General features: G+C 38.2%; 1 protein-coding gene across 1 annotated transcript in view; it reads right to left on the reverse strand.

Annotated features, from left to right (window-relative positions):
- KLHL20 (kelch like family member 20) overlaps positions 1–18,421 on the reverse strand; it is a gene marked incomplete at its 3' end in the record, with an annotated part of 75,440 nt that overhangs the window by 26,563 nt on the left and 30,456 nt on the right. Inside the window, exons 3-5 of the mRNA XM_079727857.1 lie at positions 8,779–8,937; positions 7,382–7,476; positions 4,309–4,424 (exon numbers count right to left, since the gene is read on the reverse strand). Of these exons, the coding sequence (XP_079583983.1) occupies positions 4,309–4,424; positions 7,382–7,476; positions 8,779–8,937 (370 nt within the window). The remainder of the gene's footprint in view (positions 1–4,308; positions 4,425–7,381; positions 7,477–8,778; positions 8,938–18,421) is intronic.

Consider the following 18,421-nt stretch of genomic DNA (forward strand, 5'->3'; position numbering starts at 1 on the left):
TATGCGTGAGATGTTGACTGTGAAAAGAATTACTTCACAGACAGATTTGATCAAAAAGTATTACCTTAAAGTAGGCAACTTTCACAAAGTGTCTGGAATAAGGATCAGTGAACTGAATACTAAAAAAAAAAAAAATCCCCAACAAAACAGAAGCACAGAATTGAGAAGCATCAAGAAACCTAATGGAAAACAAGAGGACAAGCCAGAAGACATCAGTAGGAGTAAAATGCTGAGTAATAAAACTACTGAGATTATAGATTTGATCTTAGGCTTCCAGAATGAAGAAATGAAGACTCAATTTTCCAAAGTTACGTGAGAACTGGTAATTTGGCATTCCAAAGATAATGAAAAAATTGCAATAAAAACCAAAGCAAATTAAGGATTAAGTTTTAAGTAGAGACAGGTGGGTCAAGATCTAAAATAATGTCAGTGGAACAGTATCACTCAAGAATAGAGGTCAGATCTGGATAGCATAAAAAGACTGAGAAAGCAGGGAAAACCAATACAGTTGTAAAGAAAAAGACCTAATGGTTTTTCTCTACAAATGAAAAAGGAAACTTTAATAGTGTAAAAGAGGTGACAGATGATTTAACTTTTCTTCTTTATGTTTTTCTATGTTAACAAATATTTCTATATTTCATGTGTATTCACTTCTATAATCAGAAAAAATTTTTAAATTGTTATTTACAAATAGGTTATTGTGGGACTTCCCTGGTGGTCCAGTGGTAAAGAATCCACCTTCCAGTGAAGGGGACACGGGTTCAATCCCTGGTCGGGGGACTAAGATCCCACATGCTGCGGGGCAACTAAGCCCGCGCCACAACTACTGAGCCCATGTGCCTCAACCAGAGAGCCCGTGTGCTGCAAACTACAGAGCCCATATGCTCTGGAGCCTGTGCACCACAACTACAGAGCCCATATGCTCTGGAGCCCACGCCACAACTAGAGAGAAAACCTGCACCCCCCAACTAGAGAGAAGGCTGTGCACTGCAACAAAGAGCCCGTGCCGCAATGAAAGATCCCCCATACTGCAACGAAGATCCTGCATGCTGCAACTAAGACCCGACACAGCCAAAAATAATAAATAAATAAATTAAATATTTAAAAAAATAAAAAATAGGTTATCTTTCATGCACAAAGTGACATTAGCAATCCATTATTGTTTTCCAATTTTCCTTTTCCATTAATCATGATGGGTCAATGCTTATTTCTCACTAGTGTTCCTCAGGATCAACAGCATGCAATTAATCTTTATTGATGCCTGCTCTGACAAGATTGCTATACAATATGGAAACTACAAAAATAAATCAGAAATGGTCCTTGCTCTGAAGTAGTTAAAAATATAGTAGAGGAATCAGATACCCCATCAGCAATATGAAATTATGAGATTACTAGCAAGAGTTTGAGATCATGGGGCTTCCCTGGTGGCACAGTGGTTGAGAGTCCGCCTGCTGATGCAGGGGACACGGGTTCGTGCCCCGGTCCGGGAAGATCCCACATGCCGCGGAGCAGCTGGGCCTGTGAGCCATGGCCGCTGAGCCTGCGCATCCGGAGCCTGTGCTCCGCAATGGGAGAGGCCACAACAGTGAGAGGCCCACGTACCTCAAAAAAAAAAAAAAAAAAAAAAAAAAAGTTTGAGATCATGAAATTGATCCAATTTAACTGGCTTCTAAGGAAGGCAAAGTGTGATTTCATTAATACCATGATTTAATCAACAGAGGCAAATGAGAGTTTAGTGAAGATGGTTTCACATTGAAAACATGGCACCTGACAATTTATAATCATGTTATATTGGAATATGGTGGGAACCAGCAGGATAAAGATGGCAGCTGTTGCGTAATTCAAGTCAAGTTTAAATTTCTATTTAATGGAGCTACATTATTGTCTCTCAGCATCCCCAAAGGTGTACCTTGTCTAGTTTCACTGGATTGGTAACCCCCACTGAATCCATAAAGAACCCTGGACCTGAAATGTATTGTACTTTCCATAAACCTATTTGGCTTAGTTTCTAGCTTTTGATCAAGTTTCTAGCTTTTGATCATAGGAAGGTTCTCTTCTGTTCCATTTTCTCCTGAGTTCACATTATCTTCCCCTCTTCCTTAATCTAGTTCTTAATTCACTGCCAGAATGTTCTGAGGCTGATGAAACAGTAGTATACTGTCCTCCCTTCTCCAGGTACCATACAGCCAAATAAAATAGTTAATAGATCTTGATAACAATGGATATACCTCCACAAAGATGGCCCTACTAGTACTAGAATTCCTGAAACCAACATGACATCATGAAAATAAACCTTAGGTACCAAATAATTAGATCTTGCACCCTTCTAATTAAAAAAAAAATAGATAACTGACTTGCATAATTGGGGAAACAGAAACTCTGATGTAATTTATAGCATTCTTGTATGTATAGGGAGCTGGCACATAAACTACTTTTATAAATAAAAGACCTTTAACAATATAATTTATCTAGTTTAACCAACAAAGCTAAACAAATGTTATAAAGTCCTCCCTGGGAACTTAACCAGATCTGGCAATGAATTTATTCACCGATTTATGGCCACTATAGATGGTATGTGGGAGTGAGGAGGCAGATGTACATAGGTGTGAGCATGCAAGCAAGTAAACCCACATGAGTATGTGAATATGTACCTGTGCATGCATATATAGGAATGAAAGTCATAGGAATAAATAAGAATGATAATAGAAATAAATCTATTAATAACAATAAACAGAGACATAGGATACTGGGAGTATGGGAGAATTCAGTGCATGATGAATTAATAATCAAGTATGAAATCTAAAACAGGAATGAAGGAATCTTTCAAAAGAGAAGGAAAAAGCCCGATAAGGATTAGACAGAAAAAGAAAATGTGGCATCTATTTTCTTGTTGAAGAAATGCTATAGTCCTCTATGTGAAGAAATTTAGATGAAAAAATTTAAAAAGGAGATCTCAAACATAAATTATCAAATTTTTCTTCTAAAAATGTAAGGGAAAATACATTCCCACATGCCAAGAGAAGATAAAACTGAGGGGGAAAATATAGGCAAGTGGTTAGGCTGAAGGGAAAGGATACTGTGCCCCAGTGATTACATAGAATTCCCTGATGAAAAGGAATAGAACACTTAACATATCAAAGAGAATCCGAGGAAGCCTACATTTAATAGCCATGGAATTACTGAAATGTGGGAGCATAAATTCAAAGAATACAATAGGTTCCAGCTAGTTCCATGAATCAAGATTTGAAAAAAATTTTGAAGAGAAAGAACTTGCTATAGACTGAATGCGTCCCTCTGAAATTCATATATTGAAATCTGTTCCTCAATGTGATGGTATCAGGAGGTGAGGCCTTAGGGAGGTGCTCTGCCCTCATGAATGGAATTAGTACTCTTATAAAAGAGACTTCAGAGAGATCCCATGCCCCTTCCTCCACATGAGGACATAGCAAAAGATGAAAAGATGGAGTCTATGAAGAAGGACAAAGTGGGCCCTCACCAGACACCAAAATCTGCCAGCACCTTGATCTTGTACTTGCCAGCCTCCAGAACTATAAGAAATAAATTTCTGTTGTTTATAAGCCACCCAGTATATGGTTTTCTGTTATAGCGGTCTGAACGGACTAAGACAGAACTAGTGAGAAGTTTTACCAAACAGTGAGCAAGTTGTTATTCAAGTGACTAAGAGAGGTGAATTTATGTGCACAGAAGTGATTGAAAGTTCTCAGATATTTAGGGGCAGACAGTGGGAGCAGAATGATACAGCAGGATGTCTTGGGCTCAATCTAGCTCAGGAGAGCTAGGAAAGAGTGTAACTTTAATGTAAGATAATGTTTCTTGACAGTTCCATGTAATTATGAGGTGACTGGCACACTGGAATATAAATTCATGCATATGATTTATTATAACAAAACATCCACTGCATGACATTTTTAGATTTATATAAAAATGCAGCACTCTTTTGGAGAGCACCAGTGTTGGATCATGAGTTAAGAGTCAAGATACATCATGTTATTTTTTGTTTGTTTTTAAAAGGTGTGAACATTTTTTTTTTACAATTTAAAAAAAATATTTTATTTTTTTGGCCATGTGCTGCACAGCATGCTGGTTCTTAATTCCCCAACGAGGGACTGAACCTGTGCCCCTGGCAGTGGAAGCATGCAGTCTTGACCACTGGACCGCCAGGGAAGTCCACATCATAAATTATTATGCATTTCTTACAGATATCACAACCGACCAAAGGACTACTCAAATGACAATCTCTCAAGTAGGAAAATATTCGGTTTAGTCACAGTATATTAAGATCCAAACCTGCAAAGAGTACTTCTCCACATCGAATAGGTTTCCGTGGTCTTGTCCTTGGTCCTTGCATTAGTGGTCGTTCTTGAGGCAATAGAAGATAGTTTTTCGCCTCATCTACCAAGTCTCTGTGGAAAAATTCTGCCGTTATTCCAAATGTCTAAATAATATTGTTAGTCAAATCCCAATATGGTTAAGGAATATGTAAGATGGCAAAGGGGAGCAAGCATAAATCAAACCAAATCATGAATGCCAGCCAACATTAAAAAGAGCAATGATGCCAGTCACACTGTGAGCTATGAATTGATTGGTATTTCCATCATGACTTCATATCTTACTGCAAATTTAGCCTAAAACTCAACATGCTTGAGGCTAACAATAACTTATGGGAAACTAAAAATTACAACTTAATTATCAGCCTGCATAGTTACTGCTTTCTAATGAATTTTACTAGATTTTGCAGGATACTGGCAAAGTAGCACATTAGCCATGACACTAGATATTTGCTAGATTAAAGTAATAAAACTAGGTCAAAAATTGGATTGCTAAAAAGAAACACTCTATTGTCATTTAATATTAATTTTCTATCTGGTACTGTATGAATAGTTTATTCTCAACAAGTCTACTGAGGATGAACAGTTTTGTTTTTTTTTTCTATTAAGGTACTTGATGAGAAGAACCTAGTAATTACACTTGTTAAATACAATATCCTAACTCATACTATTTATGTACTTATTTCACTTGAGTCCTTTGAATGATTCAGTGTGTGACTAGTGCAAATTCAATCTGTCACTCTGTTCTTTCTCAACTCTGAAAGTGTTTCCTAAATTACACTATATTTTCATTTCTCTTTTTACTTTATATTACATTGAGTAATTTATTCCTGCTGGACCAGTCCCAGGCATGACCCAGTAATGTACTTCCAGTATATGGCTTTGCTAAGGCCTCATCTGAGTTTATTTATGTTAAAAACAAAAACAAACAACCCCCCCCGCAAAATCCCAAGCTGATGGCCAAGAACTTTTTCTAGCTTCCTTAGCTAAAAACAAAGACTGTGATCTCCTAATTACTGGTTTTTAATTAAGTTGTTCAAGGGTTCCTAGAAAGAGTACTATAGAGATAATACTTAGTGGCCAACACAAAATTAATAGTAACAACAATAATAAGGGCTTAATACATATTAACTCATTTAATCTCCACCACAGCCCTGTGGAATAGGTACTGTTATTATCCCTATTTTATAGATAAAGGAACTGTACCAGAAAGAGGTTTAAGTAACTTGAATAAGGTCACACAGCTAGTAAATAATAAGGTCAGGATATCAGGAACAGGCTTCTTTTAAAAGTGACTTTATAAGTATCTTTAATTTCTGCACTGGAATCAGTACAATCCAATTTATATTTTATGGGAGAGAGGCACCTTTGTATTGTTTCTTCAGATTTCAGCAGCCATAGTTCATGTGGTTTTCCTTCTGCTGTTATAAATATTTTGGGGGAATTAATTGCCACTTGTCTTTAAGTTTAAAAGGTAAACACCTAAAACCCCCTCTAACATCTCCTGTTAAAGGAACACACTTCAGATTATAGAAGAAATGCAAATGAATCTATATGTCCTATCTCTGTTCTAGAGATTCCTGATTCTAGAACGTTTCTTTAGTCACGAAGGGAGATCCAAAGGTTGGTATAGTTTAAAGAGAGTTCTGACTCACTCTTTCATTGTTATATATGGAACATGCTGGGAAACAATAGTTAAAAACACCGTATGGGGCTTCCCTGGTGGCGCAGTGGTTGAGAGTCCGCCTGCCGATGCGGGGGACGCAGGTTTGTGCCCCGGTACGGGAGGATCCCACGAGCTGCGGAGTGGCTGGGCCCGTGGGCCGTGGCCCGAGCCTGCGCATCTGGAGCCTGTGCTCCGCAAGGGGAGAGGCCACAGCAGTGGGAGGCCCGCGTATCGCAAAAACAAAAAACAAAAAACAAAACACTGGGCTTCCCTGGTGGCGCAATGGTTGAGAATCCGCCTGCCGATGCAGGGGACACGGGTTCGTGCCCTGGTGCGGGAGGAGACCACAGGCCGCGGAGCGGCTGGGCCCGTGAGCCGTGGCCGCTCAGCCTGCGCGTCCGGAGCCTGTGCTCCGCAACAGGAGAGGCCACAACAGTGAGAGGCCCACCTACCCCCCCCCAAAAAAAAAAACAAAAAAAAACACCGTATGGTTTAGGATTTGAAACTGAACTTTAAAATGTGTCAAGTGGAAAAGTAGTTTATTAAATTTTGTATATAGTACAGAGATAGCCCAATAAAGTAGGTGTTCTGTTTGTTTGTCATGTAAAAGCATTTAGAGTTTCTTTCAGTCAAAAAAACATTATGAAACAGCTTCATCAAGCTCTAGTGGAAATCTTTCCATAGCTACTTTAGGGGTGTAGTAGACCTTTAACTCTGTCCACGATCTCAGAAAGCAAGGCTGATCCTATTACCTAACTAGGCATATGTGATGGAATGAAAAAGTGCTCCTCATACACTTTTTTTTTTTTTTTTTTTTTGCGGTACACGGGCCTCTCACTGTTGTGGCCTCTCCCGTTGTGGAGCACAGGCTCCGGATGCACAGGCTCAGCGGCCATGGCTCACGGGCCCAGCTGCTCCGCGGCATATGGGATCTTCCCGGACCGGGGCACGAACCCATGTCCCCTGCATCGGCAGGCGGGCTCTCAACCACTGCACCACCAGGGAAGCCCTCCTCATACACTTTTTCGATGGAGTCAAGAGCATTATTTATCTCAAGAAAAGATGTATTAGCAGAGAACTGCCTCTTCAAACTCAAGCTTGCATTAAATCTTAGAAATCTACCTCTTTATTGCCACTTCTACACCAATAAATACCACACATAAAAAAAACTAATGGAATGGAATGCTGTAAGTTGTCATCTCTTTTTCCATCTCCTTTTGACCCTAGCCCAGAAGAAAAACCAGTTAAATACTGCCTTGATTTCAGCACTAAAAAATACAATATTTAGGAAGCAATACAAATAAGGAAATTAGGAGAGGACAGGAATGTTTGGTTGTTGATTTTTCCCATCCAAGGTCATTCATACCTGCATTCTTCATCACTTTTGATGAGGGGATCAGAGCCTACAGTACCCACCAGAAACTTGGGACTAAGCAAAGGCAAACGAACATGCTGCAGCACCTATGAGATAATAAACACTATTAAAGATGATGCACAGATGATTCCAGAAAATGATGTCAAGAGCAGTTTGTCAGACAGCTCATTGTGGTACCCCGTTTAGGAAAGTCTAATGCAATTATCTCAATTTATTTTTCCAGCCAATACTGAGCACCTACCATGTTCCTAAATGTGCCAGGCTCAGAGGATGCAGAGATAAATTAACACAGCCACACCTGATGTCAGGAAGGCTGCAATCTGGTTTACTTATGTCCCATACAAAACTTCAAAACAGAAAAAATCACTGTGTGTTTGGCTGGTTGGGAGTGCAGTTTGATGGATGAGAGTATCTATAATTTGGAGATAATAGGTTTGGGTAAATACAAATTCAGTGCATGTAAACTGGTTTTGAGATGACTCTGAAGGCCAGTGAGGGTTTTGAAAGGAGACACAGGAGTTGATGTTCCGGGGAAAGGACCAGAGAGAGGAAAACACAGAGTTTTCAAATTAAAGACATGAGTTTAAGATGAACCCATTGTGCTAAAAAAAAATAAATAAAAATTAAAAAATAAATAAATAAACACTATTAAAGGCACAAACTCCCATCTGCAAGATATTTAAGAGAATACATAACCCATGCTCCCTACTGTGTTTCCAACTATTTTGAGATCTAATTGGATTAATTAATTGATCTAACTAATAAACAATGAAGATGGAGGGAAGGCATAAATACTAAATTTATTCTAACCACCAATTCAGTAATTAGAATAATCAGAAAATTGAAAGCACACTAATATCACTTTAGAATGCTATTTTACGCTTTCAGCAGTATGTTGTTATAAGCTCTTCTATAATTAGCTCACATGGCTGTACTCTAATTAACAATCTAGAAGAATATCCCATTAAATTGCTAAGGACTATCATCATAATAACAAGAACATTAAATATTTCATTTAGTGACCACTTATGACCCATATAATTCTTTACTCTTCAAACTGTGGTGGGATTTCCAAGCCATAGGGAAGTGAAACATGATAATTGCTATCCTTACTTTCTTTTGTTCATTTTGTATCATTTAAGTTCTGATTTGTGCTATGGCCCAAACCTAGAGTTGATGCAAAACAGAAGAAGCAAAGGAGCAAAAAGTTCATAATGATAAATGCTTAAAATGCTGCTTAACACTTATCTCCTTGATTATTTGGAAAGAGATGGTCTTTTTTACAGTCTAATATGAAGGCTAGTGAAGATTGTTTCTTTTTTGCAAGTCAAATACATATTATTTCATCCAGTACAAAACAGTTACTTAAAGAAGCATTTCCATCATACCTGGGGTAACTGAGGACGTCTTTCTTGAATACTGTATTTAACCCAGGCCATCACTGCATTGAACACCTGTTCTTCGCTGCGAACATTTAGTTCATCACTAGATATTATATCAATGAGTTGATTGGCTGGAAGCAACATGAACTCTTCACTTTCCATCACCTGTTTGAAGTTCGGTAAGAAAAGAAAAAGAACTCTGTGATCAGATTTGATTGTTTTAATATTTTTCTTCAGGGTTGTAGGGCAAAACTCTATTACACAATGGAGCTGAATTTCAAAATAGTACCAGAGAATAAGAAAAGTTTAAAAAGAAAACAGAGATAGGTGGAGCACAGAGGATTTTTAGGACAATGAAACTATCCTGTATGATACTACAGTGGTGGATACATATCATTATACATGCGTCAGAACTCATAAAATGTACACCAAGAGTGAACCCAAATGTAAATTATGGACTTTGGGTGATAATAATATGTCAAGGTAGGTTCTTTAGTTGTAACAAATGTACTTCTCTGGTGCAAGATGTTGATACTGGGAGAGGTTATGTGTGTGTGGAGACAGGGTACATGGGAACTGTACTTTCTGCTCAGTTTTGCTGGGAACCTAAAACTCTAAAAACATAAAGTTTATTAATTTTTAAAAAGGGAACATAGGAGAATACAGAGGGCACAATTAAAACTTAGGAAAAATAATAATTTGTGATTTAAGCAATTTAAGAAAAATGATACTTTTTTTCCAAAATGAAGTATGAAGATAAAAATTTATATTCAAAATAAACTAAACTAACTATACCAAATTAGAACTCCCAGGGTGAGGCATATAAAAAAATCAGGAAAAGCTTCCAGAGGAAGGTTAGTTGCTGAAAGGGCAATGTCTGGGGCAGAAACACCAAGGGGCCAGTTTGAAAAAAGAATGAGCATGTCAGCATTTCTACAAGCAAGAATGAACATAATGATGAGAGCATTAGACCCAGGAAAACCACTCTGAGGACCAAACCACTCTGATATGTTCATATTCTCATATCTATATATCTATATATCTATATATGAAACTACAAACACACCAATTATTTATCTGTACCCAAGGCTTTAGGGCATTGTCAGAATGCAGATGAAATGGCAACATTGCTGTGCAGTCCAGCCACAAATCCCAAAATCTTGTAAAGCTTGTCATCAGTATGTAGAGTAAAAGGGACAAGGCGCAATGCAGAGAAGGGAAATGGTCACTGCTATACTCCATGTGGTTTGTTCCCCCCTTCAGAAGAGTGTGCTACATGTGATGTCTGTTAGTGAAGGAAGAATATGGTTTAAGAGCTCAAATTCCCACCATGCAACCTCTGATGCTGACGATGTATCCTCTCGGGACAGGGTTATTTTCATGCTCGTCAAAAAGTCAGAATATTTAGCAGGAAACGAGATAAGCCATAACAATTTGAATATGTGATTAAGAATTATCCCCTAAGTACATTAGAAAAAATGCAAATCTCAAAATAAAAGTTAAGGGCCATAAAGTCATCTGTACTTATAGTAGAAAACACTAATAAGCACTTCGAGTTTTATGGCACAAGTCTTCATATCATCTGAGTGAGAGACCTTCTGGGGTTCAGGAATGAAATAGGAAACCTTTAAATTTTAGGTGAGGTTGCCTAGCCAGGTCACTTAGTTAGAATGCCTGCATTGTACTCTCTGTGGCAGGGTTGTTGGATTTAGCAAATAAGAGTACAGGGCGTATTTATACTAAAAACTATTTGTTGTTCATCTGAAACAAATTCAACTGGCCATCCTGCATTTTATCTGGCAGCCTTATGTTGGGGGCTATAAAGTCAAGAGCCAGATTTGGGGCCTAGCTCCAAATGAAGTATGCTGGCCTTCACGGCATACAAAATTTTAGCCATAGTTGTATCTTTCTTTCCTCTTATTTTCTTTTTACTCTGATTTCTTTACTTAAGACAAGTGGTATTGTATATCTTTGTGAAGTGCGTTAACACTCTTTTAGGATCTTGTCAGAGTATAAATTTTTTCCCCAATTTAGTGATTATAAAACAAATATAAAAATATCAAGGAACACCAAGTTTAAAGTTTATGAATAAACCGCTATGATATTAACAAGTCACTTACTGGAAATCTTAGATGGCAAGAAGACACAAACATCTGTGTGAGAAAATGTTTTTTGGCACTAAGAGCAAAGAGTAAAAATAATATTTTTGATGAACAAAGTCTGGTTAAAACGTCACTTCTCTTTTTTCCATCAACAAGAAAAAGATGTTCATGATCTACCATTAGGGCAAATCTAGCACTGAAGTCTATCCTTGAACCAAACAACCAGGTTAAGAAAATAATGCTTTAAAATACCCGCTTTTTAAATAAGAGTTTGCAGGAGATCTAATTTTAAGTCCCACACTATTATGGTAATGCGCTTACTTTTAGTTTCTTCAGATAAATGTAGATACAATCTGAAGAATGAATAAAGCTGAAAACAATAAGAATGAATAAGGAAAGTAAGTATTCTAGAGTTGTAACAGAAATGAATGGTGAATTCAGTGATGTTGAGTTGAAAGAAAAAATTTAACTTTATGTTTAGGAGCAAGCGTAACACTGTATGAATTAAGTTATGCCTAATAAAATAGAAGGAAATTAAATATAGATTTAAGTTTGAAAATAACTTAAACGAATCACAAGTTTTCAGCCCCAAATGGTAACTTTCTTTGCATCTACACAGAACCATTCTAGTCCATGATCAAGGGTAAGGTTTCCTCACTGGGATTTCAATATATCAGTTGACTTTGGAGGCAGGGTTAGAACTGCAGGGATTTCTTAATCTGGGGTCCAATGACTTTGGCAAATTATTTTGGAAATCCTAAATGATGGCAAATCTTTATTTTTTGGAGAGTGGATTTGATATTTAAAAATAGTGGAATGAAGTTAAGAGTCAAATCTGTTAAAGAAGTTGTGTGAAGGAGTTACTTTGAATGAGAAATTAAGTGTGACTATAAAATACTGACTCAATTAATTTTAATGAAATATAAACTCCATTCAGTTATGGTGTATTCCTCTTTTTATATTTTGTTGGAATCAATTTACTAATATTGTATTAAGGACTTTCTCATCTAAATTCATGAGAGATATTGATCTGTAGTTTTATTTTAGTGTCTGTGGATTTGAAATCAGGGTGATTTTGACCTTGTTTGGCAACCTCCACCACTTTTTTCTGAAAGATTTGGCATAGGATTAGTATTATTTCTTTCTTAAAGGTTCAATAGAATTCACCTTCTGGGACTGGTGTTTTTTTTTGGGGGGGGAAGGTTTTTAAATCATTGGTTTAAAATTTCTTTCACAGATATAGGGTTATTCTGGTTTTCTGTTTCTTCTTAAGTTTTTGTAATTTGTGTTTTTCAAACAATTTGTCAATTTCATGTTGTTGAATTTATTGGCAAAACATTGCTCATGATATTCCCTTATTATCCTTTTTAATGTCTGAGGGATTTGAAGTGATGTCCTCTCTTTTATTTCTGATACTGGTAATTTGTATCTTCTCTCCATTTTTTCTTTATCAGTACAGATAGAGGTTCATCAATTTTTTTCAAAGTACCATTGATTTTTGCTTCATCCTTTATACTTTGTTCCTTCTACTTTGGGTTTAATTTGCTCTTTTTTTTTCTAGTTCACAAAAGTAACCACTGGAATGAAAATACAAACCTTCCTATATACTAAAAGATACTAAAATGAAAAGCAAAGAAGACACTATACAGAGAAACAGAGTTAAAAACAACTAAATCAGATACTATTTACAAAAATATAATATAACAGAGTTGAGAACAAACATATCAGTCATAGAAATAGATACAAGTGGGTTTTAACTGCCTATTTAAAGAAAAAGATTTTCAAACTGGCTCATAAAGCAAAACCCAATTCAAGAAAAATACCTAAAACATCATGATGCAAAAAAACTAAAAGTAAAGGGATGGGCAAAGATACATCAAGCAACTGAAAACAATAAGAAAACAGGAACAGAAAGCCAGATATCAGACAAAATAGAATTCAGACAACAAAATAATTAAATCTGACAAAGGAGGACACTTTACAAAGCTAAAAGTTACGATTTATAAGAAAGATACAAAAGGATTATATATTCATCAAGCAACATAGTGACAACAGATATAAACTACAGATAAAGCAAGGGGTAATAGATAGAAACACATTAATAATAAGAGACTAACATATGTGGACAAAAAATAAGAATATAAAAGAGCTAAGAGGGGAGAGTAGCCAAGATGGCAAAGCAGAAAGACCCCGAGCTCACCTCCTCTCATGAGCACACCAAAATCACAACTATCTGCAGAAGAACCATTGATGAAAAAGACTGGAACCTACTAGGAAAAGATCTTCTACAACTAAAGGTATAAAGAAGGAACCACAACAAGACTGACAGGAGGGGCAGACTCATGATATAATCAAATCCCATAGCCCAGGGAATTCCCTGGCGGTCCAGTGGTTAGGACTCTGCACTTTCACTGCCGAGGGCTCAGGTCCAATCCCTCGTTAGGGAACTAAGATCCCACAAGGCGTGCAGTGCAGAAAAAAAAAAGGAAAAAAAATTCCCATAGCTCTAGGAGGGCAACCAACAAACTGGAGAATAATATTGCAGAGGTTCTCCCAAAGGAGTGAGAGTTCTGAGCTCCACGTCAGACTCCCTAGACCAGGAGTAAGGCACTGGGAAGAAGAGCCCCCAGAGCATTTGGTTTTGAAGGCCAGTGGGGCTTAATTGCAGGAGCCCCACAGGACTGGGGGAAATAGAGACTTCACTCTTAAAGTGTGCACACAAAAATCTCACGTACACCGGGACCCAGGGAAAAAGCAGTAATTTGATAGGAGCCTCTGCCAGACCTACCTGCTGGTCTTGGAGAGTTTCCTAGAGAGGTGGGGGGTGACAGCGGCTCACCCTGGGGACATAGACACTGGTGGCAGACCTACTGGGGAACATTCAAATGTGTGAACAATGCTACTGGCAGTTGCTATCTTGGCTCATTAGCAACAAGACCTGGCCCTACCCAAAAGCCTGTAAATGCCAGTGCTGGGATGCCTTGGGCCAAACAACTAAGTGGGCAGGGACACAGCCCTATCCATCAGCAGACTGGCTGCCTAAAGACTTCCTGAGCCCATGGCTCTCTCTAAACACGACCCTGGACACAGCTCTGCCCACCAGAGGGCCAAGGCCCAGCTCCACCCACCACTGGGCAGGCACCAGCCCTTCCCACCAACAAGCCTGCACTAGCCTCTAGACCAGCCTCACCCATCAGGAGGCAGGCACCAGAAACAAGAAAACTATGATCCTGTAGCCTGTGGATCAAGTACACCAACAGCAGGCCAGACCATACCCTGGAATCAGCTGGGACCTGGCCCTGCCCACTAGCAGGCTAATGCAAGGTTTGGGACACAGTGGACCCCATACCCAACTGTGTCAGGAAATGCCCCCATATTCCCCAATAATCTGAAATGAGCTCAGGGATCCCTGGGCCCTGCAGCAGACTCCAGGAGCCAGCTCTGTCTTCTGGTAGTCTGGCACTAGCCCCAGAATCTGGCTTTACCCACCACTGGGTGGGCAATGGCCCCAGGGTCTTTGGGACCCTGACTCCACCTACCAGTGAACCATAACTAACCCTGGAGCCCCCTAGGTTCTGCAGTCATCTGCCTTGTGACCATGCCCCACTAAACAGCAGCCAGCAGCATCAACACAAGGCAGAGCTTGGCAACCAACTGGACTAGGGGCTAACCAAGCCTAACAGTTCACACACAGTCAGCCCTCCACAACAGAAGGACCCGCACAGCCCTCTTACAGGGAACCCCTAGAGCATACAGCTTGGGTGACAAGAGGGGAGTGTACTGCTGGGATGCAAAGGACGTCTCCTAGAGTAGGGCACTTCTTCAAGGTTGAGAAATGTAACTAACACACCACATACATAAAAATAAAATACCAACTTAGACAAAATGAGGTGGCAGAGGAATATATTGCAGATGGAAGAACAAGATAAAACCCCAGAAGAACTATGTGAAGTGGAGAAAAGCAATCTACCTGAGAAAGAGTTCAGAGTAATGATCATAAAGATCAAAGAACGCAGGAGAAGAATGGATGCACAGAATGAGAAGTCAGAAGTTTTTTTTAAAAAAACAAAAAGCAAAAGACAACTTTGTTTATGAGACTTCCCTGGTGCTCCAGTGGTTAAGATTGAAAATATAAAGAAAAATATAAAGAAGAACAAAACAGAGATGAAGAATACAATAAATAAAATGAAAAATACTCTAGAAGGAATCAGTAGCAGACTAAATGATACAAAGGAACGGATCAGTGAGCTGGAAGATAGAGTAGTGGAAATCACTGCTGTTGAACAGAAAAAAGAACAAAGAATGAAAAGAAATGAGGACAATTTAAGAGATCTCTGGAACAACATCAAATGCAATAATATTCGCATTATAGAGGTCCCTGAAGAAGGAGAGAGAAAGAAAGGGCCTGAGAACATATTTGAAGACATGCTAGCTGAAAACTTCCCTAACCTGGGAAAGGAAACCATCACCCAAATTCAGTAAGCTCAGAGAGTCCCACACAGGATAAACCCAAAGGGGAACACACCAAGATACACTGTAATGAAAGTGACGAAAATTAAAGATAAAGAGAGAATATTAAAAGCAACAAGGGAAAAGCAACAAATAACATACAAGGGAACTCCCATAAGGCTATCAGCTGATTTTTCGGCAGAAACTCTGCAGGCCAGAAGGGAGTGGCACAATATATTTAAAGTGATGAAAAGGAAAAACCTACAACCAAGAAGACTCTACCAGCAAGGCTTTCATTCAGATTTGATGGAGAAATCAAAAGCGTTAAAGACAAGCAAAATCTAAGAGTTCAGCACCACCAAATTAGCTTTATAACAAATGTTGACTCATTATTGACCGGGGGACTTTTGCAGAAACTGACACCTGTGGCCAGTGATTTGCTATATAAGTAAATATTGAAACACCCGCATTTGAGTAAATATCGACAACTTTTTTTGCACTTAATGTATTTATTTGAAACTTTGTACATGTCTTACTAAAGCATTCTAATATCTCATTAGAGTGTGACGGGCAATACAGCAGGAACCTCTGTGCAGGGGAAAAGAACATCTATTACAAATATACTGTGTTTCACTGTGCTTTCCCCTGGAAGAGCAGACTTACACTTTTTGGCAGCATTTTTATTTATTTTTTAGTCCTGTTGGTATTATTATCTCTAGAATATGTTCTTTTATTTTACCTGATAGTCAACAAGGTGGATCTTTGCAGGCAGCTTTTAGAAATGCCACAAGAAGGACCAGGTGTGGGACTACCACTACATTCATCAGAATGCTCAGTTACCCATTCTCTAGCTACTGCTGACAAAAATTGCTTGTAAGTCATTTTATTCTGTGCATTAAGGCTACAATAAACTTTAAACGCATTGAATAAACTGTAATTACTCAAATGGAAACCCACTTTCTTATACCATTTTCGAGTTTTCCAGAGGATATTGAAGTTTGCCAGATATAGATCAATCAACTCCTTTCATATATTTATTATACTCTAGTATACAAGTGGGCTTGGTTATCTGATGGCCAGTCCTCCTGTCTTCCTTTCCTGTAGATGCTGTGGAGGCCTCATGAATAGCTGTCACCATGCGGACTAGCCTCTTGTCTTTCCATGTAAGAAGAATCACTTCTCCCTTCCATAAGAATGTCATTTCTCCCCTCTGTAGACTTTTTAAAATTTCTCCTTTAATTGATTTGGTAGACCACGATTCTCTCTTATAGTCCCACAAACTCTGGTTTTATTTTTCAACAATATTTCAGATGTGGACACACTGTTGTAATAATTGTCTTGGTAAATATGGTGCCGTGAACCAAGATAAAGTTGTATGACTGATAACTTTGTTTCTTGCAGTTTCTTTCCTTCACCTGTGTAAACTTCAAGTTTGCATGTATACCCAGTTTCACTTTAGCTAACCATCCTGACCAAAACTCCATATTTTGTAAGTTTTCTGGAATTATAGGTTTTGAATCTGAGTCATCCTCTCCACTTTATCATTGCCTCATCAAGTGATAGCTCTTGTTTGGGTATAAAGATCGACTGAAATTTTGGTAGAAAATAATCCAAGAGAGGTTCAACTTTTGAAATTCTGTCTGCAGGAAGTGGAGTTTCTGATTTATTGTTAAAGTGAAGAAATGTCCTCATTTGTTCGAACCTTCTTCTCATCATAACCTTTGGAAAGATATGTACTTCACGTAAGGGATCAGTCGATCAATATTCTTTCCAGTGTGACTTTCTTATTTGTCCCATCAAAATTATTAATCCAAGAATCTTCTTCGTGTCACTATTGATTACATCAGTCCATTTTAAAGCCTTCTCATACTTTTTATGTGATTTTTCATTCTGTTGGTGATACAAGTTTGAGAATTGACCAACTCGAAAAAGTCGTTAACAAGAATTAGTTCTGTTATTTCACTAACACTTTGCAGGATATTACATTCAACAGTTACACCTGACACACCTGTAAAGTCTTCTAATTTCATAAAATGCTGTTTTCAATACATTGTTCTGTAGAAGCAAAGGAGCATTTTCCAGAACCATGAGTTTCATTTTCACTTTCCGTATCAGAATCAATCACTAAGGTTTTTTTTTGTCTTTTTGTTGGTCTAATATTCACATCGTCTGAATCAGAACTATATTCTGAGGAACTATCATCTTCTAACACACTAGCATATATGTCATTTGGACAGTCAGAGAAAGTATCTGCATAAAATACACTGAAAAATTCTTCTTCATTCAAAATTTTGTGACGAGTCATTAAAAAATTTTTATGGTAATGAACTTGTGTTTATAACATACACAAGGTTGGAACAAAAACCTAACGGAGCAAAATGTGAATAACAACAATCATAAGTTGTAAAATGAACCCTTGATCAATTTTAAGCTCTAACAACTTCGCATGGTGATGTTAATTATATTACTCTCTAAAAACATATTGATATGCCTCTGGTCAATAATGTTCAGGTAATAAAAGATGCATTAATAGGTCTCCAGTCAATAAGTTGTTAAAGGAACTTCATTAGGTGAAAAAGAAAAGGCCACAAATAGAAACAAGAAAATTATGAAATGAAAAAGCTCACCGGTAAAGGCAAACATACAGTAAAGGTAGGAAATCATCCACACACAAAGCAAGTAGGGAGGTTAAAAAACAAAAGCAGGAACTTCCCTGATGGTGCAATGGTTAAGAATCCGCCTGCCAATGCAGCGGACACAGGTTCGATCCCTGCTCTGGGAAGATCCCACATGCCATGGATCAACTAAGCCTGTGTACCACAACTACTGAGCCTGTACTCTAGAGCCCGTGAGCCAATGTGCCACAACTATTGAAGCCCGCCGCCCTAGAGCCCACGCACCCCAACAAGAGAAGTCACCACAACGAGAAGCCTGCGCACCTCAACAAAGAGTAGTGCCCGCTGGCTGCAACTAGAGAAAGCCTGCATGCAGCAACAAAGACCCAATGCAGCCAAAATAAATAAATTTATTAAAAAAAAAAAGACCAAAGCAGTAAAATCATCTGTATCCACAATAAGCAGTTAAGGGATACACAAAAC

The sequence above is a fragment of the Hyperoodon ampullatus genome (assembly GCF_949752795.1).
Source record: "Hyperoodon ampullatus genome assembly, chromosome: 2".
Taxonomy (NCBI): Eukaryota; Metazoa; Chordata; class Mammalia; order Artiodactyla; family Ziphiidae; genus Hyperoodon; species Hyperoodon ampullatus.